Here is a 13662-nt window from a genome sequence, read left to right on the forward strand (position 1 = left end):
AGTATGTATGTATGTATGTATGTATGTATGTATGTATGTATGTATGTATGTATGTATGTATGTATGTATGTATGTATGTATGTATGTATGTATGTATGTATGTATGTATGTATGTATGTATGTTTGTATGACAGCTTGTCCTATTTTTTCCACGTGGGTGATTCCACTTCATGTCCTCCACCAAAGATCTAGAAGTTTGAGTGTTCTGTGCAGAATTTTAGCTGTTCCTAGAACTGCATTCTTCTGGACAGATATGTCTGAGGTTGTTCCTGGGATCTGTCTGAACCACTCCCATTCCTTAAGTATGAGAAGGGGAAGGGAAGTTCGAGATTGTCATCATTGTATGTTCCCATGGCGAAATTAGTTCTCTGCATTTAACCCATCACATGTTGGGATACACCCAGGTGGAGCAATGGGCAGCTATATAAGCAGCCAGGGAGCAGTTAGGGATTGGGTTTCTTGCTCCGAGACACGGGCTCACAGCACTAAGTGCTCCGATGATCACCTGCACCACTGATGCCTTGACGCTCAACAACTTTTTAACTTCCCTGCTCAGTACTTGGTATACTTTTCAGAAAACTTTAACATGTGATCAACTGATCGTACATGCTACTTCCCACCAATCAACTGAAAGGACTGACCTGCATTTCTCATGAAAGAACAGAAAATTAAATAAATGCATTTCATTTCCCTCAGTCTGTACAAACAATCAGATTCATGTATTTGCTTATTATTTGTTGATTTGGTTCAACAACTCTCAGGAAATGCATGCCAGCAGAGTTTTTGTTTACCTGCGAACACGGCCGGTATCCTTGGAGCCTGTTTACCTGCCTGGTTGCCAGGCAACATTTTGATGTCACGAAGATCTGGCAACACCCCTGACAGCAAGGCATTCTTTTCATTGAGCTGTTGTTAAGGTGGCGGGTCATTAGAAAACATCGGTTTCTCTTCAGATGGGTAAACTTATCCGCCATGCCCGCAGGAACCGGCTCACCTTTCCAGAAAGGCAGGCTCTGTCTGACACACTTGGAAATCTTGGTCTGCTGCGGGTTTTTTCATATGGGCGCAGTCTTTGCGGCAGCAGGGGAGGAGAAGCCACCTTAAATCATATGTTGACACAACAAGAACACGACTCTCCACCTATATCCGAGAGGGAGGCTGTTTAAGAGGAGTCTCACCTTCCCAGTTTATATTGCCAAGAGAAAAGCCGGGGACGTTTCAGAACTCACCGGCTCGTGGCGCGTGACGTCTCGCGCTGGACACCATTAAAAGACTTCGAGAAACTGCTGACGGATATTCAGTTGGATTTATCTTTACACACGAGCTTTTTTTTTTTTTTTTTTTTATCTCCACGCGGGTCGGACTTTATGCCAAAGCTGTGGGCGCAGACTGAAACACGGGACGTCTTAGTTTTCGCCTCGCTAATTGGTGAGTTAGCTTTTTAACAAACTTCGTTAGCTTGTTCCTGTGACGTCATCGCCTCAAAGCTTATTCAACTTTATTTTCTCAGAGGGACAGTCAAGTTTGTTTTTGTCAACTTCGTGGCTAATTTTATAATCATCATCAAAAAAAAAAAAAAAAACTCGAATGTGACTCTTACTTCAGGAGCGGACTAAACATGTCTTCAGGTTACTGCTAATTGGAAATAATCACCTTTTTTAAACAGTGACAACCATGTTGGGGCGCATAATGCGCGCGTTCAAGAATTGCCCCCAAATCAACACAGACCCGAGTTAACTCGTGTTTGAATTCAACTTGTTTGTGTGCGTTCAGTGAATGCGCATAAGGGTTAAAAGAATCTGATCATTTGAACACAATGAATGGATCACCTGGAGTCTGGCTCGTGAAAGCTTGTTCCAAGCCACTGGGTGGCGACTAAGCATCTTATTTTAGCACCTCAGAGGTTTAAAAGTAGTAAATGCCCCCCATCAATGATGTGTTTCCAGTTTGTCCTTCTGGCTGCCACTTGTCCCAGTTAGTTGTCTTGCCAAAATCGTCTCCTAAACGGAAAACACTCTAAACTGTATTCCATGAACTTTCCACTGACTTTCTATGCTGTTTAAACTACGAGTTACCTGGAATCCCTTTTCCTTAAGGGAGTAGATCTTTCTGTGGGATTTGCATTGTGCGTGCTGCTGAGGAGGAAGAGGATGTGTCTCTGCAGCACATCCTCAGATCTATAGTTTTACAACACTTTTTTTTTTTTATATTGTAGCTATTAGAAAACAGTGAACATTGTCAGCATTTGAATAATCAACACATTCAGTGACGGAGCCGGTTTGTTTGGTCTTTGCAGTATGTTTTAGACACTGTGATGTATGTGGTTCTTATTTTAAGGACCTGCTATTTTTGAGCTTGTTGCACTTCCCACTCAGCAGCACTTTTTTTTTTTAAAGAGGTGCATCCTGGCACAGAGCTCTCTGAGTGGGAAGGTGTCAAAAATGAAAGCGAATAAATAAATAAATAAATCTGGCGTGTTGTTTTTCACTCGGTAAGAAACATAACTATTTTATGCGCTTTTGAATCCTGGAGCTAGAGGCAGACGTGAGAGTAGGATCCAGGCTGCTGTGGTGTGGGCACACACTTTGTTCTGCGCTGTAATTTATTATGAATGGCCTAAACTCGTCTGCCCTCCACGTGGGTGTGGATCCCGCGCTCCCATTGGCTGGCATCAGCGGACGCTCCGCTGTGATTGGTCGAGCTGCCTCGGTGGGCGGATTTTCGTCGATGGTGGAAGTGGTGTTACTTTGTGACAATGTTCATTGTGGGTACTTTGCAGGGGCTGCTCGGAGGAGTGAGCGCGCAGCGGAGAGCCTCTCTCTTCCAGCCGAACGACGAGGCTCGCAGCTCCGGACCGTGTGCTCTGTGCTAAACCCGAAACATTCAACAATAATCTTTTTTTAATTTTTTTTTTTTTTTAATTTAATCCAGACCTTACTTTTTTTTTTTTTTTAAAGGTAATCACCTAAGAGTGTCCATCCATGGCGTTTTGTGGCATTCGCTCTACTATGTAGCATTTCGGAAGACGTGCTTGCAAGCTGGAAAACGCAACAACGAACATCATTTGAAACAACAAAAAAAAGATATAAGAAAAAAAAAACCAACCAAAAAAAAAAAGAATTTTTTTTTGTAGACTTGATTTCATGGATCCTATGACCAGAGAGGACTTGGTTTGGTTCTGACTCTCGGGAGGCGCGAGTGAAAGGAAAGCTTCAGGAGAGAGAGAGAGAGAGCGGTTCCTGAATGCAGCCTTTGATTTGCGCGCAGCGCGAGGGACGCTAGTTGAAGCGACGGGATCGTCTTCAGCACCTTCCTTCCTCCCCCCCTCTCGCTCTGCTCGTCTTGTCTCACCGCCCTCCCCGCCGTCCTTCTCTGACCACAGGTTATCGGATGGACCAGCATCCCAGCGCCCGGAGCTGCACCAGTCGCGGGGCTTCGTCCTGCAGCGAGGCCGTCCCGACCGAGCCCTCCATGAATCTGTACATCCACTCCACCACGGGCACCCGCTTCGAGCTCTCCCTACCCCTGGAGGAGACCGTGGAGGGACTGAAGAGGAGGCTGTCGCAGAGGCTCAAAGTACCAAAAGAGAGGCTTGCTCTGCTGCACAAAGAAACGTGAGTACAGCTGCAAAAGCCTTTTTTATTTATTTATTTATTTATTCATAATTGGGGGTGCAGAGACGGTCTGCACAACAGAAAACTAGGTAGCACATTTTATTGTTCCCACTGCACAGGTTTAGGTCATATATATCAGCATGCAAGTGTTTTTCCTTCATGGTTTCTCCTTATGTGAGGTGCTCCCAGTTAAAACATAGCTGCATTGGGTGAATGGACTGTTCAACCCTACACATCTTTAGTTAAAAAGAGATAAAATGGTGCAAGTAGTGTTGTTCAAAAATAGAAAAAGGAGACTTTTTTTTTTTTTTTCAAGCATGCAAACAGTCAGCATTGTGCTTTGGCCTCTTTCTCCTCCTGTCCCACTTATTGTAATCGCCCCATAACTCGCATCTTCCCTTTTAAAACCCGAATGCCCCGTTTTAATCTCCTCCTGTGACTGCAGACCCACTGCAAGTCAGGACTGATGGTCTTTGTTCAGCTGCATGGGGTGAGATTTGGGTCAGGCCTGTGGAGCAAGGTTTGTCCAACAACGTGTACCGCCTAACCATAAAGAAAGAAAAGATGTGGACATGGTTGGGTGTTTGTAGTGATGATCTGCTGTGCTGCCACCAGACTCCTGTTCTGCACTGAAGGCAGCAACATTTTAATATGTGGCTAAATGTTTTTTTTTATTTTTTAATTAAGAGCCAGCTGATATAATAAGTTACATTTCAGCTGTGTAAATATTTCACAACGGTTCTCATTTCCTCTATGGATCAGAAACGTTCTGTAGCTTGGAGTTTCTGCTTCTTGTTGGTACAGCCAGGAGAAAATACTTGCCTCCACTTAGGCAAGTGGCAGTGGTGCCAAATATCCACTGCAAGCACTTGTCAAGCTCCACTATACTTGAAATTGAAAAATGACAGCCCAATCAATACTTCTCTTTCATGAAGCTTTTCACCCACGGCTCTTTTCCAAACTAGTTTTGAAGTCTGCCCCCCCCACCCCTCTCCCTCCTCTAGGCTGACGGGTGTTTGTGTGTCTGAAGAAAGAAGATACTGTCAGCACAGTCTAATTATCTCGTTCGGTCTCACCCTTCAGGCGACTAAGTTCAGGCAAACTCCAGGATCTCGGCATCTCTGATGGGAGCAAGTTAACACTTGTACCAACAGTTGAAGCAGGATTAATGGTAAGATTCATCCTCTTGTTCTTTGTGTTCCGCTCTGAAATAAGGATCAGTTGATCTAAAACATAAAAAGAAACCAACCTATTGTTGTTGCATCAGTATCACTGTGCATGTGCTTGAAGTTCATTTAAAGACTTATTTTTTTTATCGTTGTGTAGTCTCAAGCATCAAGACCAGAGCAGTCGGTAATGCAAGCGTTGGAGAGTCTAACGGAAACTCAGGTGAGGGTTTTGCTTTTATCCGTCTTATAATAAAATATATTGCAATGTGACCAACACTGCTATAGTCTTGCACTCTTTTTATTAGCTTTAGCTCTTGTGTGTATTTTGGACATATAAGTCTCGTTAGTTACAGAGAAATGACCAAATAAGTGACATAGAAGTGATGCAGCATTTGTATTATTAGTCTTGGTCTCTTAAAATAAATAAGTTGGTGAACCATTGGGTTGCTGTTGGGGTGTAGCAGCAACACCCTCCTGTATCCTGGTAAAAGCTGTGATCTTGTGTGCGTTTGTGTTTCTACCTTTATCTGCTATCTCTTTCCACTCCTTCTATATTTCACACGCTGAAACATACACGCACACATGCACAGGCAAGTTTCCAGGAAGTGTGCTGCGGCTGCATGGAGACTGAGTATACCGTAGTCTCTCTCACTCATAAACAGAGCGCTGGATCATCAAATGACAGCCTTCTCACTCACTTTATTAGCATAGAGTTCCTGGAAGCCTTGCATGCACACACACAGCCCAGTTTGGGTCTTCACCCTGCACTTACAGTGAAATGGCTCTGCTTAAATATGGTATTCGTTTGAGTCAGTGTGACTTGACTCACCAAAATGATCAATTGCGAGAGCGAAGCAATAAAAAAAAAAAAAGAGGCTCCAGTCTGCACTGGCCGCTCAGAGAAAATGTGCAAGAATAAAGGTTGAATGCACTTACACAACATTGTGACGTCAGAGGAATCCACAGCTGACTGACTCAGATCAACTTCCCTTTCGTAACTTTGGTTAACGTGGTGATGTATTAGCATTAGCTTTGCACTGCTGCTTGATGTCAAAACGGTGCAAGATGGTGAAAATGAGCACTGATGCAAGGAGTTGAGTTTGATGAATTTATCCCGTAAACGATACTGTGCTTTTAATTTAGTTTAAGAAATTATCAGAGAATGTGGGCAGCTCTGATAGCAAATGTGTTTCTGTAAGGCCCTCGCTGATAGTTTTCTGGTGGAAATCCTGGCCTTGCTGCATGTGTGAACTCAGCATGTGCCTCGTAGCACTGACAGCAGATGACTGCATGTGTGTAGGCGTGTGGATATATGTGTGTCACAGTGCAAGTCTTGCCCATCATGTGGTATGCCTTTGCTGGGCAGCCAAGAGTAACTGTCATTTGTTTGATTTATTTATTATTATCAGAGGCAGATTCAACCGTCTACCCTGAAGTGACAATTTCTCCCTCTACCTCCCTTCCTAAGCATCTCTATGGCTTCAAACCCGTTTCTCTTAGATTCATTATATATCAAATTAATGTATTTTTCTTGTCAAGAACTGATAATCACTCATACATTACTTCTTCATTCTTCATATTTTGAAAGAAAAAAAGTAGGGTTAAAGGGCACAGCAAGAACAATAGCAGCGGAATGGGTTCAAATAAAGGCGTAAAGCTGCTTTAGTGTGTTTATATCCCAAGAAATTGATTCCATTTTATAATTCATGAAGCAAAATGGAATGATAAAGATTGCAGGGAGATTACAGAGCTGAGTAAGATTAGAAAATTAGAACACAAAAGCTTTTTCTCATTTCCTTTCTCCCTTCTAACTCTGGGGCTATCAAAAATCAATCAATGCACTTAGCTCTTAAAAGTGTCTGACGCAGTAACCGATATGCCCGAACACCCAAAAATAACCTCTGGGAGAATTGGGGTGGTTCTTGGTAGCAGTAGTCATAGAAGAAGAAGTGGTTATAACCCCCTGGACCCCCTAATATGCACATACCTTTTCAAATGTTTTAGTTATGCAAGGTCTCGTTTCAGGATTGAGTGTTTTTCCACGAAGCCTGTGTTCATGGAATGCTGGGATGAGCAGATCGCCTTATGTGTTCTTTATCTGGATTAAATGTCCTCCGTCACCAGCTAGCTAACAAACCAGGTTTCTCGAACACAGCAGCTTTCATTGTCCTCTCGGGCATTTGTGAAGTTAGGGAGAAAATGTTTTCTGAAAATGGATAAACGAGTCCCGACAATTACAGAAATTGCGTTTCTTTCTTATGTCTGTTTTTAACTGCTCTCCTGGGGCATAGTCATTTCAATGTGCTGTGGTTTGCAACTTTGGCTGTAGCTGCCTCTGTTTAGCCATGATGGCTAGTTTCTTTTAGATGCTTTAAGTCCTCTTCTTGCATCTCACTAGACTTCTAGCATGATATCTAATCTGTATTAAGCCACTGACTCCTGACAGGCCGTCAAATGCACTTGCATGCTTTGCTTTACTCTTTTTCTGTCTGCTAAATAGACGTGTGTACAGCTTATATTTAAACTCACGCTCGTTCCCTGGAATTGAAAGGATGTACTTAAGAGGATTTCTCATCCTGACGAGAGAATGAGGAAATGTCTGAACCTAGCAATAAAACAAATACTTGTATGACAGACGGTGAAGAAAAATAAAGGCGATCTATATATTTTAGGGACATGTTTGCAGTGATGTCATTTCCTTGTTTATTGATCTTGGTAGTTGACAAAAACAGAAAGCTTGTCTTTCTCTGCACACTAGGACTGTTTGCTCATTGATGCATGTTGATGCTAGAATAAAAGCCAACCAGGCGGGCAGGCATCACCCTTCCCAGCCACCCCCCCCAAACTACCCTTCCCCCCTTTCAGCCATCTCTTTGTTCCTGTCTTAAAGCATCAGCACCAAACCTGCCCAGCTGACAAACCCTTTAAACCACACAACAATGATTAAAGGTCACACTTTAGGTTCAGCTCTCACCCGTAATCCTCCTCCATCTTCCATGCATCCGTGGGCTCCAGTTATACTTGAGTGGCGCATACTGGTTTCAAAATCAATGCACTGTCCAGCTGTAGTGAGGCTCAACAAGCTGCAGATGGACACATTTTGTCTTGAACACTAGCACAGATTTCTGTGGGAGGAGGCTGCATGTTGCCATTCCATACTTCCCAGTGGAATACGCTGTTGCATATCTGCTCTACTTTTCTTGCTCCCACCAACAAGCACCCGTCATTTTTACACTCCCCTCCCCCCATTTCTCCTCATCTTCCTCTTACTTGAGCAACGACAGGCCTGGGTGAGGCTCAGCTTTGCCATTGTGTGTAGCAGATGCAAACTAGCAGGATCTAGCAATCTGTTGGGAGTCACCTCTGAGTCACCCTTACCTCATTTCCTGCGCTCTACGTCTCTCAGGGGGGTGCCGCAGTAGGTCTGACAGGTGGAAGAGGGAAGAAAAGAGCTTTGGACGAGCCATTCAGTAGCATGCACAGTTGTGTTTAGGTGTGGCCATCTTCGTAGGTTGGTGAAGAAAGGAATACTAATGTATGATTTTTAGGAAACTTGCAGATGAAAAGATGCCAACAGTTTTAGAATACAAAAATTGGTGCCTGTGTATCTGAGCATCTCTGGGTCTATAGATGTGACTGTGGGAAACAGCTCAATGTAGAAAATCAATATGTTTTTTTTTTTTCCTGTCCTGCTGCCTGTGCACCAACTTAACTAGATGCTAGTTAATCAACCATATTGGCATTGCTGAAAAATCATTGGAGAGTAGTTTTTTTTGTTGACTAGAGAATGCAAATACTTGAAAAATGACTAAGTTACTCAAATGGTCAGTATGAGAAGATCCTCCCCTTCTTTTATAGCACACAGCTCTCTGTTCTTCTTGCCACTGTAGAAATTAAAGCATTTTATACCCATGCAGCTTAAAAGATGAAGCCTTTGCTCTTTAGAATGGTAATTTGCCTTCTTTGTTGCTTCAATGAAAGCTACAGAAAATAATTTGCTGTTGAATGCCTAAATCAAATTGTGTACAAAAGAGAAGACAACACTGATCTAAAGGCCTATTCAGTCCCCGTTCATGTAAATCCTGGTTTTGAAAATTGCATTAATAAGCTGATCATGCAGTATTTCTGCACCTGTGTAATCCCCTTTGTGATGCTTAAACACACAGTTAGAGGGAGACGCTGGGATGGGTTAAGGGACTCAAGGTGTGTTGTGGGGCAATCAAGAGAGAGATGGATTTTGCAGCTGATTTCATTGTCCTATTGTGTAAATGCATCTGGTTGCAAGGGCTTTTGGGGGCGTACGCATGTGCCAACATCCATTTTTAATATCTGTATCTTTGTGTATTCCCTCGTTGAGCAGCCAGGGGAGTCTTATTTGTCTATATGCGAGTCGTGACCATCATTGTTTTCCATGTCTCGGTGACACAATGCTTTGTGATTCGAGTAGCAGACGGCATGCTTAGTGGTGCTACTGTGTGGGAGGACAGAGGCCAGGAATATCATGTCTGATAGCCACCACTAATATCTAATGAAGTCAGTCAGGATTATAGATGAAACGGAAATGGGGGGAGACCACAATTGTTTAAAAATGGCAGCAGAAATGAGTTTTCTGACAAATGCAGGCTCCACATCCATTTTATACCTGTTTTTTGGACAGCTGTTCTACCTCCATCACTATTCCTTCTCTGTTTCTCTATTCACTCACTCACTTTTGGCACTTTGCCACAGTCTCGACTCTCATAGTTTCCACACCACACCAGTTAAGAGCCTGCCCGCTGTTGGCACCCACCCCTGCTTAGACCGGTTTATGGGACCACCTTGTTTGTGGCTCCAAGTGGACTGCTCTGAGGTGCCGATTTTGACGTAAATTGACAACAACTGTTTATTGGCCAGCGGAGCACGTCACTGGATGACTTGCCCAGCAAAACCGCAAACTACATTTGAACCTTCATTTCCTCTCTGATCATATTGATGGACGGTGCCACAAGAAATGAACCATTTATAGAAAGATATCGGAGATTATGATGCAGCATAGCTATATCCAGACCTATAAGTAGTGCCCGAAAAAGCTTTTTTTGGGGGTGCGATTACGGACGAGAACAGGTGGGGTTACTCAAACACAGTGATGTGATATGATACTGCCCGCTTTGCATTGGTCATCCTGCTCACAGAGCGGTGAAACAAGTCACACTGGCAAACCACTTACACCTGAGGATAAACTGGTAAGACGAGAGCCGAGTGGAGTCGAATTTATCAGTGGCAAAGCGGCTTTTGTTTCTAAGAGATGAGCTTATATGAGCACTATTGTTTCTTTGCAGCATATGTTGTTGTCTTTACAAGTATTCACTTATTTATCTTCCTTGGTAAAGAAATTGCTGTGAAATTATGTTCCACCAACATAAGATCCTAGTTAAACTGTATTAATCAGCTGGTGCAAAAAAAAAACAAACTTGATAATCTTCAACTCACAAATACTCTCACTTCCTTAAGTCAGAGAGGATGTAGTTGCTATTGCTTGCTCAACATAAAATAAATTGAATGCATGCATGACTAGGTTACACACAGATGTACAGTAGGAATGTGTATCTCTTAAGGATTGCAGCCAAGTTGTTGATCTTGTTTCAGTGAAAGAGGCGCCATTTGCAGGAACCTGATCATTCTGAACTTTGTCATTCTGACCTCTCTTTTCGTTCAGCTTAATCAAATTCTGTGATGGCCAGCTGGTCCTCTTATGTTGCTCTCGTCCCTGTCTTTTTTTTTTTTTTAATCGGACCATATTACAGACACCTACCAGTACTTTTCCAATAGACCCACTGAGAAGCTTCTACCAGTTGTCTTTAGGATTTGAGACATTGTGCAAGTAATTGATTTTGTTTCCTTGTCTTTTTAGAAAACCAGTTATTGGACCTTTTAGCTTGTGTGTGTCTGCACAGAGACTTATCAATTGTGTCTTGGTGTGATCAAAACATCCAGGTCGATAGGCAGGTTAATAAGCTGCTTTTGAAGCATACCTTTCACATAGCTTTTTAGCAAGTGAACAGCTCCATTGGAGCCAAAATATATCTGGGCAAGACAACTTCCTTCTCTCATGGCTTCCCACTCTCCACCCCTCCCCATCCCACCTTCCAATCCTGGAGCCTCTTTTCTCCGACACAAAGCTGCTCAGTTGTTCATGAATGTCAGCTCAGTGCTGCCAGCACGCTCTACCCCCCACCTTCTTCCCTCCCTCCATCCTCCTTCAGTCTGTCTTCTTCCCTTACTCCTTATCTCTCTCCCATACTTCTCTTAGTGTGCAAAGGAAGAACGACTGCAAATGAGTTTCTTGAACCACAGGGACCCCAATAAATAAAACTGTCAGCTAGAGATGTTGAAAGGAAGAAAAAAAAGGTTGGTGGAGGGGTAGAAGCCAGAGGCAAACTCTCGCTGAATATTTTATCACCCACCAATAACACCACCACTGCTCTTGACACGCTACCCCCATTGCCCGCATCCGCCATCCCCCTTCACCATCTATGTTCCCTCATGCCATCCTCCCCCTTTTTCTCTCTCGCTCTCTCTCTCTTTCTCCATCTTATCTCCACCACTCCTCCCCCAGCTGCCCCTTATCATATTCGCCTCATTATTGCATAGCAACTACAGCTTCCTGCTAAACAAAATACCACCTCCTGGACACCAAGGGATAAAACGAAACGGTTGATGGCACTGGTTCTGGTGTCAGTTGTTAAAGAGGTTGCTGTGGCATCTATTGAATTCTTTTTCTCTATACCAGCATAGTTTTATTTATGGTGCATGTTAAAAACTAAACCTGTCCATGTAGATTTTAGTGGGTATAATCAACCATGTATGGTGTTAACACAAAGAATCCACCTGCATTTTCAAAAAGGAACTCCTTTACATACCATTGCTTCTGCATTAGAAAGAGAACAATGATGGGCTGGCTTTTCTCTGCCTCTCTTAGCACAACAGCAGTGGGGCCCTCCACTCTTCTTGTCTTGTGACTATCATAACAGTCTAATACAAATAGCCATAGAGTGAGCAAGGGGGAAAAATGGAGGAGGGTTTGAGACTGAAAAAGAAGCCGTGAAGCTCTCCTTTGTTTGTCTGTGATGTTCCAGAAAGCTCTATCTTGGTGTTTGTCCTGACGTCAACGGTGGCCAGCTACACTAGCTGTCTTGGCTGTGCTGTTGAGAGCAGACAGGCATGTTTGGACTGGAGCTGAGCTGCTAGCCGAGACCCCTGGGAATCATTTGCAAGCCAGCTCTCCAGCACCAGAGATACAACCCCCCTTCCTTTCTTTCACACAGACACACACACGTACACACATAGACATACTCTCCTATGCATTTCCTCCTGTTGTTTCTCTCATATTCTCTGTCCATCTGGAAAAGGCCTGTTGTTACACGATCACTTGCCAATCTAGCCCCTGGCAGGCAGGCTGTACTCTATCATCCTCCGCCTCCTTCATTCTCTTAGGAGACAGGAACTATTTCAGGTGTTCCACTCCACAGCTTCCAGCCTTACAAGCGGTTTATTCTCCTTTGTGTGTGTGTGTTTGTCTAATCCCCCCCCCCCCTTTTTTTTTTCCTCTGGATTTTAAAATAGTCAGAGAAACATGTTTTGAGAGTCAAGAATTTTAAACATTAAGTTTTATTGTGGCTCTTTCTGTTCGTCCTTTGGGGTAAGTGAAAGATGACCACAAAGATACAGGACAGGGCCATTCAGATAGTTTTCTAGACGAGTCTATCATTTTTCTCTGCCGAAGAGATGTATATGTTAATGTGGGTTTGTGTCCTTTTAATTTCTTGCCTGAAGTTGAGGTTGTGGTGGGTGGTGTGTGTATCTACAGAGACCCCTTGTGACTCAACACTTTTAGCTCTTCTGCATATGAGAATTAACACAGCCTGTGTGCACAACTTCCAAACTGACTTTATGAGTCAACAGCTGAGTTTTTGAGTGACAAAAATTCAGTGGAGTAGGAAAAAGAAGAAGGAATAAACAAGGTGCAAGGAAGAAAGCTTGCTTTCTCACAGGCTAATTTGAAGCCTTCCATGTGGTGTTGTGAGCTCAGTAGGAGTGCATGAATTTCATCTTGGTGGTTTTGAATAATCCACACTAGTCATTATAAGTGTAATCAAGCCTCCTCTTTGTTTCTCCTGCTGTCACTCAGTGTCATCTATTTTCTCTCACTTTCTCTTGCCTGTGCTTGCAAATACTCAAAAATTGAAAGGAATAAAAACGGAGGGAAGGAAACCAAAGTCACTGTTTAGACTTGGCGTTAAATGGCATCTAAGATGGTCCTTTTTGGGAAAGTGACTATGGTCAAAATGCTCCCACTCTCTTTACGTTTCAGCAGACAAGTTTGCATGCCTGACGCACACATGTACACGTACCCAAGTTCAGTGTGATCCTCTCCTTCTAAACACAACAAATTAAGCACATCTTTAAAGCAGTGGACATTGATGTTTCCGTCTTGAATAAAATTTGTGCAGCAATTACTTGAAACAAACTTTCATGCACGATGTGAAATGAAAACTGTCTCAACTGGACTTGGGCTCAGTATGGATTCATGTAGATAAAGAATCCAATACGTTATCAGGAGCATAGACAAATACTCACTCCTCAGCCCTTCCTCCATCCCAACATACTTTTTAAAACGGTTTAATTTATTGCCTCCCTGGTGACAAGTGTTGGCAAACTGTTGACTCATTCTTCTGACAGCTGTCAGTCATGACGGTCATTGCCTAATCCCCCTCCTCCTCTTTTTTTCCCCTCTTTCCCTTCAGTAACCCTCGGAGCCCCCCCCCACCCCCCCCCCCCCCCCCCCCCCCCCCCTCACCAAAGCACCTTACGTCTCTTATCGCTATTTTGCCTTCAATACC

General features: G+C 43.3%; 1 protein-coding gene across 1 annotated transcript in view; it reads left to right on the top strand.

Annotated features, from left to right (window-relative positions):
• Positions 1 to 2692: 2692 nt before the first annotated feature.
• Positions 2693 to 13662, top strand: part of midn (midnolin) — a 23595-nt gene continuing 12625 nt past the window's right edge. The window contains exons 1-3 of the mRNA XM_037698188.1: positions 2693 to 3614; positions 4698 to 4785; positions 4941 to 5003. Of these exons, the coding sequence (XP_037554116.1) occupies positions 3391 to 3614; positions 4698 to 4785; positions 4941 to 5003 (375 nt within the window). The 5' untranslated portion in view covers positions 2693 to 3390. The remainder of the gene's footprint in view (positions 3615 to 4697; positions 4786 to 4940; positions 5004 to 13662) is intronic.

This window comes from Nematolebias whitei, chromosome 3, assembly GCF_014905685.2.
Source record: "Nematolebias whitei isolate Nwh7 chromosome 3, NemWhi1, whole genome shotgun sequence".
NCBI lineage: Eukaryota > Metazoa > Chordata > Actinopteri > Cyprinodontiformes > Rivulidae > Nematolebias > Nematolebias whitei.